At 42.0% G+C, this 21,684-nt stretch overlaps 1 protein-coding gene across 1 annotated transcript in view; it reads left to right on the top strand.

The window, feature by feature from the left end:
• Positions 1 to 21,684, top strand: part of phldb1b (pleckstrin homology-like domain, family B, member 1b) — a 70,444-nt gene that overhangs the window by 45,280 nt on the left and 3,480 nt on the right. The window contains exons 7-17 of the mRNA XM_061072740.1: positions 540 to 668; positions 3,151 to 3,306; positions 3,534 to 3,644; positions 4,224 to 4,313; positions 10,988 to 11,104; positions 11,241 to 11,343; positions 13,864 to 14,206; positions 16,188 to 16,278; positions 17,291 to 17,437; positions 17,863 to 18,082; positions 20,589 to 20,674. Coding sequence (XP_060928723.1) covers positions 540 to 668; positions 3,151 to 3,306; positions 3,534 to 3,644; positions 4,224 to 4,313; positions 10,988 to 11,104; positions 11,241 to 11,343; positions 13,864 to 14,206; positions 16,188 to 16,278; positions 17,291 to 17,437; positions 17,863 to 18,082; positions 20,589 to 20,674 — 1,593 coding nt within the window. The remainder of the gene's footprint in view (positions 1 to 539; positions 669 to 3,150; positions 3,307 to 3,533; positions 3,645 to 4,223; positions 4,314 to 10,987; positions 11,105 to 11,240; positions 11,344 to 13,863; positions 14,207 to 16,187; positions 16,279 to 17,290; positions 17,438 to 17,862; positions 18,083 to 20,588; positions 20,675 to 21,684) is intronic.

Below are 21,684 nucleotides of genomic sequence, written 5' to 3'. Positions count from 1 at the left end.
GTCGAGCAGCACCCAGGAGAGATGAAGCTTCTGTACTTTAACTGTCACTACTGTCAAGTTAATGTTGCTCACTCAGCAATTACTTTTAAATGTTTTTTGCAGCCAAGTCTGCAAACTGTTAGTCTGGTCTATTTACTGCCCATAACCATAAAGTGCAAGGTTTGCTGTTAAGATAGTCGCATACATTGTACTACAAAAATATGTCAAGAAGCGGAAGAATAGAGCTTTGAATTGTCATCAAAAAAGAAGTTTGTGAAATTTAATTGTCATTTCTCTCTAGTATACGGGTCCATGTTGAATTCAGAGCACACGTATGTCGTTCAATAATCCAACAATGTGAGTTGTGTCATCCCCAGCCAAGCCCTGTAAACAACGAGTCTATGCTAACACCTTGCTGTTTTTTGTTTTATCTTAAATTTGCATGGCGTGGATATTGAGCAGTGTGTTTTTCTTTCTGTCTCTCTCCGGCTCTCTATCTCTCTCTATCTCTCCCCTCACCCCATCCATCCTATGTGTGGGTGTGTGTTGTGTCTTTCTAGGAGAGGGCTAATGTTGAGGCCGAGCGTCGGGCCCTGAGGAGCCTCCAGGAGGGCTACGCTGAGCTGAAGAACCAGCTTCATAACTGTCCCGAGTCCCTGCGGGAACAGTTGCAGGAACAGCTCAAAAGGGTGGGTCCTTAAGTCAAGCAGAAGCACCTAGAGACCCCCCCCCCCCCCCCCCCTCACCTGCCGGCCTTGGTTGCATTAGCCTGCCTCGTTTGAACCTGCTAAACGTGACCCAGGCGTGTCACCCCACACGCAACTCCCTCCTGCCTTCATAGATAGTAGCACCGGCCTAGTTACCGTCTTTTAAAAAGAGTGTGAACTATGTTAAACACCCAACTGTAAATTAAGAACTTATAACAGCTGGTGTTTTAACAAAGTGTGTTGTAAAGTTGGCACTGTGTGTAGGCGGTACTTGCACTGGACAATACACATTCAAAACAGTAGTTACATGTTTGGTCAGAAGTGAGTTAAGACCTGCATTTGACTTCTTAAAACTAGAATGACACTTTTATTTGGATCTGCTCCAACCTACACATATACCCGATTTTTTCACCAAGATCCAAGATTTATTGTCTGGGAAATCAACAAAACTGTGGGAAAATGCCACAATATTAAAGAAAAAATCCAGTTTTTCCCATGTGAACCAAATCGGCTCCAAAATGTAATGGACTGTTCCCTGATTTATAACATAGAGCAAGAGTTTCATGGAAATCCGTTTCTGTGTAATCCTGCTAACTGGTAATCAATGTCATAAAACTTTTATTTCTCTGAGTTTATATTTTTAGAGTAAAAACCAAACAGACATCTAAAATTAAGAGAAAAATGTAATGACATACTTTTCCCATGCTGTCAAAGGTATTAACTTGATAAACTGACATCTTGGATGTTCGGTTTGTTATTCCACATAACAAAATGATGCTCTTACCTAAATCCTGTAATGATGAAACTTGGCTATACTCCTGCTAAGTGTAACTAGCTTCTAGCTAGCTTAATATCTCAGCCTTTGAGTCAAGTGTATATTATGTGATTTAATGTTGTTTAACCACCATTAACTGAAAATTGTTTGTGGGAAACCATACAGCAACCAATCAAACAGAAAACTTATATAAAAGAAAAATTGAAATCTATTTTATTTACTCCCTCAGCTCTCTGCCTTTGTAGTCAGTGCATGTGTCACCACTCGGCACATACAGGTGCCAACACACACAGTGCTACTGGCCTGACCTTTAACCCTTCAGCACACAGTTTACATGCACACGCTCTCTATGTTTTCATGAGCCGCCCTCTCAGTGCCCTGCTGCAGGAATTCTCCCCCCTCCTCGCAGCACCTACGTGCTACTGGAGCCCTGGGTTCACACAGGAGCACACAAATGGCCCCTGGTCACTTCAGCTGCTAGTGATGCATTTTGGTTACGTGCTCCATGTAATACGAACCCCTCCCCACTGCTCTGCATGCCCGAATCTGATGTGCATCTCCTCTGTGAATTCTCATGACTCACATAATATGTATAACTCCTCACTAATCAATTAACATAAGCCCTGACTGCTTTATCTCATCCTTTGACTTCTCTTATGGAAACTACTGTTGTCTGATTTAGGGTCAAATGTGAATTTAGCTTTCTTTACCTATCAGGATGGTAAAGATGGTAAAAGATGCACTTTTACCAGACAGAACAAGATTTTATGTAAAGTTGGAGGCTATTATGGAATGAAGTAATTTGAGTCATTTGTTTGGATCCCACTCAGAGAGTAGAGCAACCAGTTGATATGAAGTCTGAGATCAGGATGTTACGACGGGAAAGTGGGAATTTCAGGCTCAGTCAGGAGAGCAGAAACAAATTTTCTCCAAAGGTGTCTAGATGTTTGACAACCGAGTCCTCAGTTCTTGTGTTTTGATCACTTGTAAGAAGAAGTCATTTTCATTACACACATGCATGTCAGTGACCAGACATTGCAGGCTGTTGGGTCACAGGAGCTATACGCCGACTCAAGAGCCTCCAGACTCAAACACTCATCTGGCTGCCACTGACACAAGAGACATGGAACTTAAACTTGTCTGCAGCTACAGGTGTTGTAGCACCAAAAAAGGAAGGACTCTAAGTAAACTATGTATTTACCTATTGTTTTTATAAAATTAATTTCATTCCAGACATTGCTGCATTTGTAAAGCAATATGATTTATTGTTCATGTATTAGTCTTATAATTTCACTTTATTTGTCTACATTGTTAGTGTTTATTCCCTACACTAGCAAGAGAGCAAATTGGAAATGATACTGGGAAGAATCAAATCAGATTTTAACCATAAATCTGTCATCTCCCATCCCAGTCCCCATATTCTCCAGTAAATCTAATGACGAGACACCAGTAGCTGTGCTGCAGTAGAAGCATGTGTTTCACGGCTGCCTGCTTGACTGAGCACGAGCTTTAGCCATGCTGGGAAAACTATTTTAAAACTATTTCATGCAAGTGTCAAATATGTTTTCGCTTTGCTGTCAGCAGTAACGCTAGTCCGGTGATAGAGGATGGCTTTAAAATGAGCAACGTAAACAGTGCGTTTTTCTGTATATGATGTAACCGCTCATTATGTGCACGCGCCTCCATCAGGATGGAGAGGTGCTGGAAGCAGGAACCAAAAAGTTTGAGGACCTGGAGTTTCAGCAGCTGGAGAGAGAGAGCAGCCTGGAGGAGGAGAGAGAAACCATCAGCCAGCAGCTTCTCCAGGAGAGAGCGGAGTACCACAGCAGCGTGGCCAAGAGGAAGGTGAGGAAACGCCTGATCGTCTCTGCAGGAACAGGAACACTAGTAGATCAAGATTATGTTCTTGACAATATGTTTTTTTGTGTTAGAGATGAAGCTGCCTGGGGCAAATAATATACTCAGCTATGCAGTATCAACTTAGTCTGACCCTATTTTTTACAAAGTTGTGCAATAGTTGGTGTGCTGCTTGCATTGGAAATCTAATTGTTTTTGTGTTGTCCTCTGCACAGGAGAAGGTGTCTGCTTTAGAGAACCAGGCCAACCAGCTCAGCCTACAGGCATCTCAGGAGTGTGAGCGTTTGGCTAAAGACAGAGGCCTCGCACTGCAAATGCTCCAAAAGGTACAAACTCATCTGTCAGTGCATTAAATAATGTTCCACTAAAAACAAGATATTTGAAAGTATAGATATTGTGTATTTTGTATTAAGGAGTGTACAAGAATACTGATGTTTCAGGCACGTTATCAATCAATCAAAGTTTACCTGTATAGCCGATATTCACAAATCCCATTTTGCCTCACAGGTTTTATGAAGGTGCAACATCCTCTTCCCTTTAGAGTAAGAAAAAAACACGAAAGAAAAATATTTCAACAGAGGACAAAAAACACAGCAACCTCAGAGAGTCATAAGTGAGGGATCCCTCCCCCAGGACAGACAGAAGTGCAATAGCAAAATAACAAGCATTCATGAGAAAAGACCGTTTCTAACATAAATGGAGAAGTGTTTTCATAGTGGTATTGGCAGTCATAGTTGTATATGTGGGCATATTGCACATCTAAGCAATCAAGTTGTAATCATAATCTAGGATTAGCTGCCACCACGATCCATCATGTGGCTTGACGATAACAATAATGAAGGAGTTGAGTGAGTACATGTATTGATGAGACAATAATGTGATGAATCTGTTTCTTTACGGTCCAGGAGAAGGAGAGACTGTCAGCGCTGGAGAAGAGATACCATAACCTGACTGGAGGAAAGAGCTTCCCCAAGTCCTCCACTGCGATGAGAGAGGTGAGAGAAGGGCTGAGGCTCAGTGTGTATTCGGTGAAAACAAACACTCATTCACACTCCAGGCTTGAAAACTACACAGAGCTTTGATGACTCACAGCTGATCCTTCCCCACGTTCACTTCTCTAACTGCCTGTGATTGGTTGGACTGCAGACTCATGGGTAATCTCTTGGATGCTACATGTGTTGAAATCAGTCTAATCTGCAGATTTATGTTGTAATTGAAAGGCTTTTTCATGATGAGCTCTTAATTAATATTGTGTAGAGTGAACTAACTCTTATTGGTCACTACTTCCATTCACTTAAGTGTATAACTTGTTAACCTGTTGTCACTGGTGAAGGCTGCCTGAGGGAAGGCAAGAGACAGAACGCCTGAGCCGTGCATGAATTTGTTTCTAGTGTCTCAGGCATTGAACACTTATTCCTCAACTGTTGAAACAGGAAATGCTCCAAATCAGCGAGGCTGACCTGTTGTCGGAGGATGTCCACTCCTCCCAGCATTCCCTCTGTCAAGCCTCTTCTCCCTACTTACATCCCTCCCCTCCCTGTCAGTTGTACCCCAGCAGCCCAACGGAGGTAATCAGACTAATGATCCCCTGCATGAAGCCCACTACTCCCTCACAGCTTTTTAATGCAACTCACCCCAAAGGTCATTCATTGCACTGTGGGTGTCGTACTCGCACTGTGGCTATAATTACGTCTGTGATGTATTGTGCTGCACTACGTGGGCTCAGGCTGATGTGTTTTTCAATAGAACATCATTAACGATAGTTAAGAGGAGCAAGCACTGCAGCTTTAGGCTGAAAGTGGGTTTTGTCCAGAAACGTAGTGGATTAACTCACCTACATTCTCCTCTGCTCACATATTATGCTCAGAAGACTCAACACTTGCCTCTCACAGTTGTTTATTTGCATTGATCAACCAGTGGTGACAATTTTAAATTTTTCATATCGGCCACTACATCATTGGCTGTTGTGGACACCAACAGTGCCTGTTTGTGACCTGATTGTGTGTCCGCCATGTTTGACGCTTAAGATGCTCTGTGTTCGTTGCTTAGTGTGTTCCTGTCTCTTTTAACACACACACACACACACACACCTACATACACACAACCGGCTGCTGATGAAATTCAATTCACCTAAAATATGGAGATATACAATGGAAATGTACCTGTTCACAAATAGTAATATTACATCCTCTCTCTCATGTCACTCACACTGCGCACGTTTCATTTAATATAACAACAACCATATAACACACTGTCGTTGGCTCAAATAATCTCTAAACCAAAAGGCTCAAGGCATTGTGGGAGGCCTCTGTGCATTTGTGTGTCTGCTTGTGTGCGTTTATATCTGTGTTTATATTTTCCCATTTGCATTTTCCATTTCCATTTTCCATGGCTTCTCATATTGTCTGACTGTTGTTGGCTGGTGCCTCAGGAGTATATGAAGCTGTCGGACGTTTATAAGATGTACGGCGGTGGCAGCCGCCATGGCAGCAGCAAGTCCGCCTCACACGGCCAAGTGTCTGCAATAGATGCTACATTAGCTGGCCCCTGCGAGGTACCATCACTTCCTGTCTGTCTCCTCCCTGACTTGTTTTCTGCCTCTAACTCACTCTGTCTTCCCATCCCTGTGTTTTCATGTCATGCTGCTCCCTCTGCTGGCCTGCTGTGTATCAGCCTGACTCTACTTGGCCTTGTTTGTACTCACCGTCTGTAGCCATGAGGCAGTGTTGATTTACAGACACTGTGGTCTGTGTGACTGGATCATAGCAGCAATCAGAGTTTTTTTTTATTTATAACTGCAGGTATTAAATGGTAACTTTTTCATCATATCCACAAATTACAGTTTACCTCAAAGGGCTTAACACTTAATAAGGTGGGACATCATCTGTCCTTAACCCTCGAGAAGGACGAGAAAAAACATCCCAAAACATTCTTATAACAGGAGAAACCTCAGGGGTTATCACAAGTGAGGGACTCCTTTCTCAGGACGAACAGAGAAGATGCAATATATTTCACCACTAAGAGAGCACATCAACATCATAACAATATTTACAACATTCAGGAGAAAAGACAGTATCTAAGATAAATGAATACCAGTGTCAGTATAATTGCTGTTTTTTGGCAAACAAAATAAGGTATTTAATAAAGGTGGAGGAAATGAGGGTAGAGTGAGTTGGGTTGTAATCAGCCACAAGGACATCTCATATATAAATATATGATATAAAAATACTTAAGAAAAAGTGTTTTATCATAGTATTATTTATGCATTGTCTCCTTTTTAACAAAATAAACAAATATTAAATGCATTGATGATTATTAAACTTAACAAAACATAATAGACCAAAACCCTTTGACCATTTTTTTTTCGTGACAAGAAAACTATAAAGAAAAATATAAAGAAGTGATTTATTTTGGTCCATATATATCACACCCTAAATTGAAAGGGAAGAAAGAAAGTGTATAAATACAAAATCATACTAATCCCAGGATGTTGGTGGTGAATGATGTGATGAGGCCAGTGATGGTTACATATACTGGTCTGACTCGTGTGTATTGTGTTGCCCTTTGCTGTTTGTTTTAATCCAGTGTGTGCTCTGTTTCACGTCCCTGCCTCCATCACACCTCCATGATGCAGTAGGTCACTGCTCGATATGTTTCCCACCTGCTGCTTCTCCTACTGACATGTCGTTCTTCTTCTTTCTCTCTCTCTCTCTCTCTCTCTCTCTCTCTCTCTCTCTCTCTCTCTCTCTCTCTCTCTCTCTCTCTCTCTCTCTCTCTCTCTCTCTCTCTCTCTCTCTCTCTCTCTCTCTCTCTCTCTCTCTCTCTCTCTCTCTCTCTCTCTCTCTCTCTCTCTCTGCTCCTCCTCCTTCTCCACCTGTGTGTGTGTGTGTGTGTTGAAGGAGTATGTGACGGTGGGCCAGTTAAGTCAGATGTATGGGATGCCAAAGGTGGAGTCGTCCCCTACCTCCCCGCTTCGCCAGCCCCTGCAGTCTGGAGGGGTAGACCCCGCCTTCTCCTGCCTCCCCTCTCCTCATGGCTCCTCCCTGTCTCTCTCTGTGGAGGTGTGTGCTGTTCTTCCCTTCTCTTCTCCCGCTGACCATCTGTGTGCTCGCACTTGTTTGAGGGTGTAAGGCAGTAGTTGAGTAACCTGCTTAAAAGGCTGAGGGCTCATAATGATTAGCAGTTGTGTCACTGGGCTTGAAGTAGTTGTGCAGTTGTGGAGGTTATTTAACAGCAGATATTTTGACTTATACCGGCAGGAAAAACATGCAGGCGACCACTAATATTCATTCATAGCGTGTCTGTTCCATCAAGTGGGAAACTTTCCCATTGGAACAGGAAGTGCAGAACCTGGTTCACACAAGTTGTGTCTCAACAGAGCTGCAGTTGGATTCAATAAGAAAGTTTTAATACCCCTTGTTTTTTAACGTGTTTACCATCGACTCTCCGGTTGTGTTGAAGTATGACACTGAAGAATTGGGCGTCTGGTCGTTTCCTGGCAGCATAGTCATCACTGAATCGCAATGAATCATGGGATCGATGGGACAGGGAAGGATCCATCAAAGGAGCCTCTGAAATCAGCTTAGTCGGGTGATGCAATTGGTCTTCAAATGCAGCCTCCAAAGGACGCAGCTTCTGAATTGAGACACAGCTATAAATGGAATGCACCCTTCAATAATGTTATTAATAATATATATTTATCTTTTCCTGCTTTGACATTGAACCTCATGAAAAGGTTCCCAGACAAATTCAAGAGACGAGATCAGTGCTTTCCTAATCCATGCTATACGATTATTTTTCAATACAGATCAATTAAACTGTGACTTTTGCGCATGAATTAAAAATGATACTTATTTTTCATTTCCCCTGCTCTTTCTGGAGCAGTTTCACCGCTCTCAACAATGAATTCAAAGTTTTGCAGGCGTCAGCATTTCATTCTCTCCTTTTTTGCACTGCATTCTGGGAGAACAGTGTACATCAAACATTGACTGCACTTAGTATGCAAACTGTCTGCTTTAAGTATAGTTTATTTTTCACTTAAATGAAACTTGTCTTCTAATTGCCTCCATCCTTTGTATAACGGTGCCTTGCTCTGCCGTGCATCTCCTCCCAGCCTCATGCACGAAAAGGAAATCTATTTTGACTTACTTAAAGATGTAGTCAGTGTATATTGCTTTAAGCACTACAGGAAAATACTGAAGCCAAAGAAGACGCTAAACCCTGCGATGCTGCTGAATTTGTCAGTCTGGAGCTGTTGCTGTCTGTTGTTCAGCAGCTTTGCCTGAAGTCACAGACGCCCATTGTTTTCAAAGATCTGCTGCAAGCCGCTCGCAGTCATTCTCATCGTCTTACTTATGTAATCCGTCACATTAGATATCACCTGTGTTGCATTTTCCCCCCAGTCACCGGTTCTGTAGCCTCATATTGAACTTGAATAAGTCTACTCAACTATTGAGATGGAACAGACAAAAGTAAAAACCTCAGCAATAACAACAAAAACAAATTCTCATGTTATTCCTTAAGATACTGTAAATCCTAAGCTCCAGAGATACTCTGGGTATTATGGTCCAAGGAAAGCTGAAGTGAAGTGAAAATTAGAGGAAAACTTGAATGTTCTTGTGAGAAACTGGGTCAATGCAGAAGAAGTAAAATACATGTTAAGACGAGATTGAGCAGCTGCAGGGTATAAAGCATAAAGCAGCCGACAACAATAAAGCGTTGCAGATATTTAATTTCCAAAGCATAAAAAACCTTAATTACAGCTTTTGAGAGTGTATAAAGCAAATGTTTCTACCCTCTTCCTTCCTACTGTCTTTGAATGCTTTCTAATCTTTTTCTTGTCTTCTTTTTTCACTCTCTTCTCTCCTCTCCTGCTGTGCCGCTCCTCTGTGTGCTGTGCAGTACCAGTCTGAGGGCAGCAGGCATCACCTGCCCAAGCTAGATTTAGAGCAGTGGTACCAGGAGCTGATGACTGACTCCAGCCAGCTATGTTCTCCCCCTCTACCATCCAAGTCTCTCTCAGGCCGCAGGCCTGTGCTTCAGGTAGAGGGCCTCCTTTCCTCCTTGTCCTCATTTTTTTCCCCACTCACCCTTTTGCTGTTTGTGTGTTTCCAGAGGTGGGGCATGTTCACTGGTATCATAGTCATCACTGGTGTGATATTACACCATAATAGGAATTGTGCAATACCGTAAGCACCGTGATAAATCAACAGCTAAATTATATTAAAAAGTAAAGCATGAAGGCTCTATCAGCCGCTGTCTCTTACAATGTGCATCGTAAAAACATGGAGCAGCCCAACTGATCTATTAGAGCACCTTAGCTTAGAGAGATGAGTGGAGTGTCGAAGCCAGACTAGGACACAGAGGCAGCCTTAAGGGTGAATACTCTGTTGACTCGTTTTTTTAATCATCCCACACGGAGCAAACTACAGTATTGAGCTTGGGTCATTTTCCTGTCTGTGTCTGTCCAAACCAGAAAGAAGACTAACCGAGCCTATAGCCCTAAGGGAAGGCTATCTAGTTTTTTTTGTAGTTAATATAATTAGAAATTTTAAAAATCAAGTAAATAGCTCAATGTAACAGAATCCATGAATATGAGGAAGGGACCTGGGCCAAAACCAGTGTGTAGACAAACAGCACCGGTGGAGCTCATCCCAAAACCACACCAGTGACACCTCACGCATCGTTTTCCACTGGAAGGCCATAATTGCCCGGACTAGTAAGAGATGGAAAGATCATTACACAGAACTGGCTTCGTCTCCCAAAACTTGACAATAATATATTGATTTGATACCGTAATATTATACCGTCACCATCCAAAACCATAATGCCCACCCCATGTGATTCTCTGCCAACTTTCAATCTGCTGCTGCAGACTCACACCCAGAGAAGTAGTTGGCTCTGTGTGTTGTGTCAAGAGGAGGGAGAGAAGAAAATAAAGCTTTTTCATGACAGCTGTGTCATCATGCTGCCTTCACATCAGAAATAAAAAGTTTGCAGTGACAGCCTTCCCCCTTGAAGCCTCTTGAAAGCACAAGACACCACAACAGTTCGGTGTGACACACTTTGAAGAGACGCTGCAGGTCACAGATGTGTGCTGTGAGCGTCTCTCTTATTTTCACTGTTTCCTTTGGTGTAAAACATGAAGCCATTTATGTGCTTAAGGTTGGAATAAAACTGAGAGGAGCTGTCTGTCGCGCGAGTCCACACGACACTTCAATCACTGCTTCAATCACGTCTTTACTTTGAACGAGTCCGCATAGTTGTTGAAGTACATGAATGCAGCATTAGCTTTTAGTGGCCTTATTAACGAAAAGGGGCGGTGCTGCTGTATCAGGTGTTCGTTGTGTGTCTGCGTGTGTGTTAACTCACATTTGTGTTCTGTCACTGAAGATTCTCCATGTAGACACTGGAATAAACTGTTGATGTAGGGATGCCAGCACTCTATTTACTGTGACTCCATCAGTGATCAGTCCTCTCAGCATCATGCTTATCATGCATTTAACCACACGTTTCCATCAGGTTCTCAGAACTCATCCAAGGTGGATTTCAGTTGTATTTACAACCCCGGTTCTAACACGTCAACCTGCGGTAACATTGGTTGGTTTGAGCACCTATAGGCGGTGATTCCTAATGTTGACGTCTACATCCTGTGTGGGTTCTCACCCAGGTGTTCCGCTCCAAGCTGGACAGCGATCCAGGCCTTTCTCTCCATCAGCCCAAGTCTGGCTCCGCCTCCCCCCTGCAGCACGGAGCAGCGACACTGGGACGCAACACCAGCTCCAGGGTACACTTCAATCTCAAACCTTCTTTGGGAATGTCGAGCTCACTTCTGCAGTTTGGATGAATATTTAAACACAACTTGTAAACCCGGGTTTGACATTACATTCTGATATTCTTGTCCTCTCCCTCTGACCCAACAGAGCCCCCTGCTGGTGGCCAACAGCACCGGCAGTCTGCCCAGGAACCTGGCTGCGACGCTGCAGGACATAGAGACCAAGAGACAGCTCGCTCTGCAGCAGAAAGGTGAGTGACCTGACCTGCACCTGAGTTTCACTCAACAAACATCAACACGTCTTAGCACTGAAAAATCCATGAAGCAGGTTGTATCATAATAATTCAATAATCAGGACCATATATCTATCTGAACATAACACAGGCATCAGATTTATTACAATAACAATAAAATCATGGTTTACTTATCCATGATAAATCATTCATTGACATATAATGACAGAGTTATTAATAGATGAAATAAATATGTGCTTTTCTCTGTCAACTCTCGTCATCTCGTGAACCAACCCCCTCCGAGGGATTGCAAGATAAATGTGAGGTGTCGTAAGACAACAGGATAGTAAAGCGAGGATAAAAGAAACCATTTGCAGCACAGGTTTTTTTTTGTTGGTCTTTAATCAATTTTTTTTTTTCTCTTTCTTCAGGCCTGTAATAAAACATAAAAATACCCTATTCCTTTTGTACTCAGTTGGTACCAGTATGTGAAGTACGCATGTGCAATAGATGACATTAAGGGGTAACAAGCACAAAAGGTTGTGGCTAAGGTTAAACATAGGTTAAAGTTGTTCACTTTTCCTGAGAGATCAGTTGACTTACACTGCAGCTTTAAGTGTTTGACATAGAAAAGAAGAGAAAACAAATGACAGCAGCACGTGTGGACTGAGGAGCAGACATGAATGATAAATCTGTCTGAGAACAGAGTAAAACATCAGTCAGATATTCAGCTGTAGTTGGCGCCTACAGCAGTGCACACTCAAATTCTAATTAACTTGTTAGTGGTTATTGTGAAGTGTTGCCATGCCCTCTTTCATTGAGCTCTTTGTATGTATGTGAGCGACATTAGAGAACAGTGTTGCTGTTTGACTAAATGGATCAATGCAAAGCAGCTGTCTGGTGCTTAAGCTCAGCTGGCTGCCACCCACGGGTGCTGCGTTTGGAAATGGGAGCTGGTCACACTCGTCTGCAGTTCAGAGGTTTCCTTACGTCTCTGTCTTTGTCTGTGAATGTGTCTCTTCCTGTGCTATTGCACCACAGAGCCCCAGACCTCCAGACAGAACCCCGTAGAGGAAAGCTCAGCAGGTAGCTGGATCACAGTGTCAAGGAGTCGATGAGCTCTCATGTTTTCTTCATTTTGTTCAGCGGGACTTTGCATCTCTTTTCTCTCTTTGTTTCATCTGCTGTCTCTTCATACGTCACATGCGGTGTCTGAAATTAACGGTTTTTCTGCCATGAATAATCTCATGTTCACCCTTGAATCCCTTAAAAAGTGGTAAAATCAATTGAGCTGCTTTCTGGCATTCTCAGGAGCGGCAGAATGTGAGACCCCAAATGTCCGAGTTCAGACATTATCTCGAGGTCAAGCTCCTCAGGATTCACTGCAAGCGAAAAAAAGCTGTGACATAAAATTCAAAGACACACACACAACAAAGGTGTCAAGAGAGCTTTTGTTGTTGGTGTCTTTGTGCTGTAAAAAAACAAACATTATGTCTGGAGAGAATTGAATAAGTTACATCCTGCCTCTGCCTTCTTTACAAGCCCTCACCTGCAGTCTGTGTTGTTGTGAACGCGTCTGAGCAGAGAATCTCCTGCGGCATTGCTCATATGTGAAAAGTCTGGACCCAATTTTACAGACATCCTCTGGAGGTTGTGTCTGAAAACAGCTTTGCAGAGTTTAAATTCATCATTCAGATCAATTCAAACAGCAGAGCACAGAGCAGCACACCAGGCAGCCAATCAGCAGCCCTTAAACTTCAATACAGATAAAAAACAAAGACTGTGTAATAACCATAAAAGTTTTGTCCATGTGTAAAACCAGTCTGGCAGGTTTGATTTCTCTATCAAAAGTGATGTTTACCCCAACTTAACACTCTGCGACTGTTAATTTCAGACCCTGTCTTCACCTCCCCCTCCTCCTCTCCTCCCCCCCCCTCCATCTCTAGTGTGTCATTAACTCTTCTCCCCCAAAAGATTTCTTTTCATCTTTTTTTTCTTTTATCTGTAACATCGAACGCTCTTTCTCGTTCCATCAATCTTCGATGAACGTTCCTGCTCGTGGAGAATAAATCTTGCATGTTCAGTGTTCAGTGCGCTGCTCCTCCTCTGGAGCTGGAGTGCACCGACCTTGGCACCTCTTTCCAGATGCAGCTGCCCGGTGTCAGGTGCTCACAGCAGCATGGGTGTGAGACGTTACAAGTGAGACAGAAACTTGTGCTTTACATTTGCTCCAACTTTGTGGTGATTTTGTTTGGGTTTTACAGTTATCTTCGAGCCTGTGATTCTGAGAGAGCACATACCTGTATGTGTGGTACATGGTTTATGGTCTCGTAGTCTGTGGGCTGGTGCTGGTTGTTCATTTTGTGCGTCTTCAGTTTGAAATGCTTGGGACGACCTCCTCCACAGCGACTTGTCGCTTTCTGTAGGAAACACACTGGCCTCTGCCGGCGTGTTGATGGTTTTGCTCGCAGGGTCTCGGTTCAGTCATTGAACATGATCAGATCCAAATCCACTGATCTGCTCCGTCCCTCCGTTCAGGTCATCAGGTGATCGAGGAGCAGCGCCGGCGCCTGGCCGAGCTCAAGCAGCGGGCGGCGGTGGAGGCTCAGTGCCAGTGGGAGGCGCTCCATGGCTCTCAGACCCACCTCATGTCGGCGTCCTCCTCGTCGCCCTCCTACTCCCCCGCCATGACCTACAGCCCCACGCTGAGCCACAGCTCTGGGGGGCTCCCACCTCTGGTTCACCACTCCATCCTGCACCACCGTCCCCCGTCAGCCGGAGAGCAGCCCTACGACACCCTGAGCCTGGAGAGCTCGGACAGCATGGACACCAGCATATCCACGGGGAACAACTCGGCCTGTTCGCCAGATAACATGTCGAGGTAGGATTGAGGAAGAGACACACGAGTCATGGCCAAGATCAAGGCTTTATATTGATCCCTTATCAGTCAAGTCATTGTCACCCTCTGATGACATGAACCAGAATTAATATGACTGATACGTAGGTATCACAGAAGTAGTCAGTTCTACTCAGACTGTATAACAGAATAAAGAGTGAAAATAAAAATGATCATTTCCACTGAATATCTGACAAAATAATGGCTGTTTAATTTGCTATTACTTAGAGCATCTACCCTAACCCCTAACCTAAACCTCATTCTAATCCTAACCCTGAAACAGCTCATTAAAAGTGTGTCAGAAAGTGACGGCCAAAATGTCCTCACTCTATAGGTTGTAGGCTTAGTGGTCCTCACAAAGATATCTGTACAAGTACCCCCCCACACACACAGCAAGCCGTCACACTCCCAGATTGCTCTGCACCACTTAAAGTCTTTATCCACAGATCGTTTAATTTGGAGACCATCTGTCCATGTGACTGTGACTCTAAGCTGTGTTCTGTATCACAAGTGTTCACCACAGCAGGCTCCCAGCACCACACACTGTTCATATCTCCTTTATAGCTCTCACGAGTGCAATTCAAAAAGCTATTAGTGCTACTTTTATTTTTGGGACATACATTTGATGGGATTTGTTTTGTAATGAAGAACGCACAGTAAAGGCAGTATGGAGGAAAGGGTGAAGAAAAAGCAAAGTTTAAGAGCCAAGTTTTGGCCAAGACAGTTTCATAGCATTATATCAGTAACTTATTTGCTATGATTTCATATAAATGGTAATCACGCCTCATTAAAATATATCTAATTAACTCCACCTGCAATGTTATGTATATATATTTATATATTCCCAATTTTATTGGGAACAAGTTAACAGGACATTTCCTTTTAGTCGCCTTTTAATTAAATTATATCCACTTTACCTGTGGCTTTGTTTGTCTCTGCTGTAACTTCAGGGGCTAACAACATTTCCTTCTGCTGTTGTATTGTCATGGATCATGATTATTCATTGCTGTTTTCTACGTAACGTGCATATTTGATTGTTTTTATTGAAAGCCCCCCTGCTGACAAACGTATACATTGTACGTTTAACAAAAGAGAAACATTTCCACCCTCCCTATTCACTTTGGTTATTTTCACATGTTAAATCGTTTCCCTCTGTGAAATAAATAATAGCTTCATGTCTGTGTTATTCACAAAGTTGCATCATATAATGTGCACACTTACTTGGAGCTGTTAGGAAAAACTAAATCTTTACGACGATTCTAAGGTAGAGGAGCTGTTATTACTATGTTACAGTGAGAAAATACACAAGACGTTTGTTGTGCTGGCGAGCGGAGACGGACTGAAGATGTCTATATTTCATCATATTTTCACTCGCAGATCCTCACAGCACAATAACATCAATTTTTAAAAACATTTACCTGCTTGAAGCTCTCCTCCAGTGCGGCTCCGCAAACTCTCTGGAAAATAAAGCAGGATCAGACTGGTCGAAAAAACAAACTGACACGTCTCCCTAAGATCTGGTCCAATCAGTGTCAGCCGCCTCTGATGCGCAGCGTTCGGCCAAGTTTGAGTGGACCCATGTTGTACTACTGAACAAGGTCACACTGGATTTTGATGGAAAGCTTCATATTTAAAGGTCTAATTGACATCTAAGGTTAAATTTCCTTCACTAAAGTCTGTATTCATTAACGTAATGAATTATCATCATTAGTGCGACCTTGCTCTTGTTCTGTGAGAGTGTAAAGAATGTTTGTCTGGCAAAAGTACTGAAGAACTCCAATTTATCTGTGAAGAAATTCACAAATATCTTCGTCTAGAAAATTCTTGTGGATAAAAATATAGTTTGATTTGTATTTGTTACATTGTTCAATGTAGTGGTTGTTGCATTAGGTTATGACATTTGAAACCTTAGAATAGGTGTGAATGCATGAATTCACGTTTTTGTTGTTGTTGTGTTTGTTACCAGTGTTGGAGGAGTGGACACCCTGAAGATAGAGGAGATGGAGAAAATGCTGAAGGAGGCGCACCTGGAGAAAGCCAGACTTATTGAATCGCGGGTAAGACAACTTCAAGGCTGCGTGTTGCTGCATCAGACTGGGATTATCCTGAATCCATTCACAGTGACTGATGAGAGCTCTTACAGCGTTCCTGTCAATAGTTTTCTTTTCACTGACAGCAGCTCAGTCCCTTCATTCATTTTTATCGGCCTCCTTGTTTCAAACCTCTTTTTGCTTTGATGAGGAAGTTTAGTGTGATGTACAAAGGTCAATAATGATGGTCCAATCAATTTTCTGCTCTGAATCAATTTCTCTCACATTTCCCTTTTACTCTGCTGAACATCCATCCATCTTCACACTCCTTTTTACAAGTTATACTGTATTGATTGAGTCAGTTGAGGTGATTTAAACCTGGATGCCACTGCTGGGAGCCTGACTGGTCTGGTTTGAGACAAAGTAAACATCACACTTTTTCAATATCATCAACATTCTTTTACACCAAAATGAACATGCAGGTTTTTTTAAACACAGGCTGCTAAAAAAGGTGATGAAGTCCCTTTCCGTTACGAGTAGAGGAGTTTGCCTCTCTTTATTTTTTTCTCCCCTGGAGCTTCATGTTTAACGTCACAAAAACACTGAAAACTGAGCGCTCTCTCACCTCTCTGTGTTGTTAAATGAGCGTGTTCAATCAGATTTCACATTCAACGACTGGATGACAATGAGTGAATGATCAAATCCATTTCCATTGAAGACCAAAACCAGAGTGGATGTTAGTTGGGTTTTTACCAGTGGAAAAGTTGCTATATCATATTATGCATGTTTAAAAGCTTTAGAACTTTATTTAATTATCACAAAGCTCATTAACACCTGAAACTCCTATTTATACTGTAGGACGTTAATGTCTGAGGACCAGCATGCTGCTCAGAAAGTGGACAGCAATGTGCTGGATGTATTTTTTATTTTTTTTAAACGAATGCATGAATGTGAGGCTGAGTTCTGGCTGAAATATTGTGCCCTGCTAACGTCTTTCAAAGATCAAAAACCTTTATTTAACCGAAGCACTCTCCTCTAGGAGCGAGAGAGCCTGGTTCGCCGTCAGATGCTGGAGGAGGAGAGGAGGAGGAGGGAGGATGCAGAGAAAAGGCTGCAGGATGAAACTTTCCACCGGCAGCAGCTTGTGGAGAAGGAGGTCAAGATGAGGGCCAAGAACTTCTCTCAGGTCAGTGAAATGAGTCTTAATTCAGTCTGCCACGGTAGAAAGGTGTGAAATCACTTCAGCTCTCTGCTGAAAACATGACAGGGCTTCACAGATGTTGGCACCTGTAGGTAAATATCAATTTGTTCAGACTGGTAAATGGCATGCTCATGGCAATGATATGTGCCAGTATTCAACATGATTACAATTCCAATATTTAGGGTATACAAAATTTAAAGAGAAAACTAATGCAAAACAACCTTGGGACCTAAACCTCTACAGGAAAGAAAGGGATTTAATTTCACCTGTAACCAATCTTTGTCATATCCCACCTATTCGATTGTACTGGCTAAAATATGAACCAATACTGCCCCATCTCATTATGACAGTGCACCCACCTTTTTGTACAAGTTGTTTATTCTCCTTTATTTTTGTCTGATTGATCCCAGGCCCGTCCTATGACGCGCTACCTGCCCATCAGGAAGGAGGAGTTCGACCTGCGCTCTCACGTGGAGTCGTCGGGCCACAGCGTGGACACCTGCTACCACGTCATCCTCACCGAGAAGATGTGCAAGGGCTACCTGGTCAAGATGGGGGGCAAGATAAAGTCCTGGAAGAAACGCTGGTTCGTCTTCGACCGCCTCAAGAGAACCCTCTCCTACTATGTTGGTGAGAAGAGTGAAGACACGAGATTCATGTTCTAATTCGGTTTCAGTGCTCTGAGCCACGAGTGGTCTCATCCTCCTCAAACCATCTGGCTCTTGAAGCAGTCGGAATTATTTGAGATAATTTGAGTGAGTTACCCTGGTGATTTGGTCCTTTTGAAATATGGTTCACTTAGGCATAAGTATCCCAAAAATATTTTTTACTGGTCAGGAATTTGTTTTGTCAGACGCAAAAAACTAAAATAACGTAAACATGCGAAAAAACTATGGCAGGTCAAAGTGGATTCACTCTCTATACACCATCAGGCTAGAGACGTGCAGCTGCTGTAAAGGTAAAGATGGTGTTTAGGGAAAACAGCATCACCTTGTAATATTATATATAATACAGTATATAATGTGATATAATGCTGTTCAACATAACCAGTAATTCATTGTATTTTATTATGGTTAAAGGTAAAGGAAGTATTCCGATGCTTTACTAGCTAACAATCCTACAACATAACAATAGTTGATAAATGTCTGAATTGAAAAGGTATTTTAAGTAAAATGCACTTCAGTTATTAAAGGTGAAAGTACTCATAATGCAGTAAAAATTCTCATTATACAGTTTATGATATAATTGGATTGTTAATACTAATGCTGTAATGTGTAAACACCATTTTACTGATATAGTTAGTCAAGTCACTGGCGCTGATTTTAAATTACTCTCAAGTATATCCTCTGATCTACAACACAGCATCATATTGCATATTTTATCATTTGTATGTTACCCTTTAATTTCTACTCAAATCATCAAAAGAGGGGAAAGAAGAGCAATTTGCACACAAATAAACAATTAGATTTTAGTACAGAATTTAAACAAATGAAAGCTTTAAAAACAACTTTGGATTGAGAACAATCAGAGGAATCAACATTATCAAATTGTAAAGAAGAGTAAAAAACTATTTTGCAAACTTAGAATACTGAAGTACAGTGATGTGACGTTTCAGTTAAAATAACTAGAACCAAAATAAAAATACAATTGCTACAGGAAGTTGGAAGGTTTAAGATCAAATTTCAGAAATGACCAAAGGTTAGAAGTGTGTTTGTTCCACGAGTCAGGTGAACTATAAGAAAAGGCAGATTTCCAAGTGCAGAAAAAACTCGTGTGACGGGAGGTAAAAGCCAATTGGTTGAGTGGATGTGATAATTGAGGCCATCTGATTATTGGAGTAGTATGTAGAATTATAATCTGTAATGCAGTGCGGTTACAATAGTACGATACTTAAGTGAAAAAAATTAAGTACCTCAAATACACTGAAGTACTTATTTTCATTACAAATGATGATTGCAAAGTGTCCCTGCTCATCCATTCAATAAAATTAAATTGTATTTGTATAGCACCAAGTATATTATCTCAAGGCAATATACATAACATAATTATATTTTTAATCAAAGGTCCCCTCAGGTTTCCTGTTGAAGGGTTATTTTGCGTTATAGCAGTCCACTTCACACACAGACAGAACATGATGTAACATCTATATGGAAATGTAACAGGTAGGTCACAGATGATGGTTCTAAGGTTTAACATGTAAAGAGGCAGAAATCTGCTGGCACGCAGGAGTGACGCTGAGAACATGCGTCCTCCGCTCCCTGAGCAGGTGTCGCATGTGGCGCGCACGCTGGTGTAATTGATCTCGGCTCCGTGAGCTCTGGGACTCTTGTTTGCTGTCGGGTCTTTGAAGTCCTCAGAAGGTTCCGCTTAAAGCTTCTTAAAGCGTTACCTTGTTGAAAGTGAGCCAGGGCGCGGAGGTGTTCTGAGATTGCTCTGGCAGTCGTTAACATGCGCACAGTGCAGAGCTCTCTGAGGACGCTGATTGAGATGCATCGCTTACCCTTGTCTCTTGACCTTGAACAGTTGAGTTAGCGAGGAGTGACGAGAATTCGTCATGAGCGCCGCTAATTCCCTGTTAATCACAGTAACAAGCTGATTTTTTTTGTGAGTTGGATGCAGTGGAATTCAAATGAGATGCAAATGCAGGGTTATTTGAATGCTAAAGAGGTCATTAGCAGATAATAGCTGCGTGTTAAGACGAAAATGTTATTCCTCGAAATGAAGCGCTGCATTTCTACCTACTACTCTTAAGTTGGCTTGTGGAGTGTTTGTGCCTGGAGGTAGAGAGGGGTGTTGAGTTCCCTAACGGTTCCTTACTGCAGTTCTGCAGTGGCTGATGAAACAAACTGCAATGATGTACCAGAGTAGCGTAAGAATGCAGTCAAGTCTGAAAACACAATGAGAGCACAGCCAAAAGTGCTGTGCTTGTCTTTATCCATCCATCATCATGAACCATAGATTGGTCATGATCAAAGTATGTTTTCTGTTTATTTTTTAAAGACCGTATCGTGTGTTGTCACTGTCGCTGTTTCAGGTGACTCAGAAGTGATGTGCTCTGTCTTTTCCCGCAAAAACACGTCTGTTGTCGTTTGCAATATATTTTTGACCAAACTCCTGTTTTTTTCCTTCCCCACAGATAAACATGAGACCAAACTGAAGGGTGTGATCTACTTCCAGGCGATAGAAGAGGTCTACTACGATCACCTCCGCAGTGCCACAAAGGTAGGATTTCCATCAAGTCGGAAAATTACCATTTTCTATGTTATTTCACAGTTTTCTCTTATTATTTTCATTCAACATGTTTTTTGTTTGCTCCTCTGGTTTTTCTTATTTTCTCTCTGTTTGTGCTTTGGTTGGCCGTTGTCACAGAGGGGATTTTTCAACTTGAATATGACCAGTGTATGTATCCGCGCTCTCTGTTTTGCCGTGTTACCCTCTTTATAGACAGTCTATGGTGTAACCCCCCTGAACCCTGTGTGTACAAACCATTTGTGGTCATTAGAGTAAGGGAGGCGACGACGCATGGTGACCAGAAACAAAAGAAAAAGAAATGAGCAGAAAGTGCACTGGTTTGAATCATCTGTGTTTGTGACTTGACTTGCTAATCCTGTTTGATCCCTCTGTCTGTCAGTGATCCCAATGTGACCCAGTGGAGTGGTTTCAAAAACAGCAGCTTTCTTATTCATATTCTTTTACTGTAACAGAGGAAAATATCCTCACTAAGTTTTTAAGAACAGTTCATTTTTGTATGAAACAGACTCATGTAGGGAAGAACAATACTTCTATACAATCTGACACATCTTGACATTTGTGTGTGTGTGTGTGTGTGTGTTCCGCTCTGGAACTTTGAATTTACTTGTCACCTGCAGTGTCACATTACAAAGACAAAAATATCAGTCTGATGCACAAAAACACCAAACATAACGGCTTAATAGAGGGAACACTTTTTTTTATACATTAAAAAATATATTAACCGAATTCTTTGTTTGTTATAAAACAAACGATTTTCCTACAATTTCTTAAACATGTTTTCACATTGTTAAATGGGTTATTGAGTGTAGACTGATGGGCAAAATGTGAATGGTAATTCCATTATTTTTCAATCTGGATCCTATGTTTCTAAATGTTGGAGTGTAAATAAGTGGTACAATGTACCTGATGGAGAAGCTACTTCAGTTCGCGAAATGTCCATTGTTATTCTGGGTTTTTGAGCCATGTATTGCCGAAAACAA

Source organism: Limanda limanda, chromosome 6 (genome assembly GCF_963576545.1).
Source record: "Limanda limanda chromosome 6, fLimLim1.1, whole genome shotgun sequence".
NCBI classification, from domain to species: domain Eukaryota; kingdom Metazoa; phylum Chordata; class Actinopteri; order Pleuronectiformes; family Pleuronectidae; genus Limanda; species Limanda limanda.
Note: the sequence above shows the minus strand (reverse complement) of the source record. Positions and strands in the feature narration are given on the sequence as shown.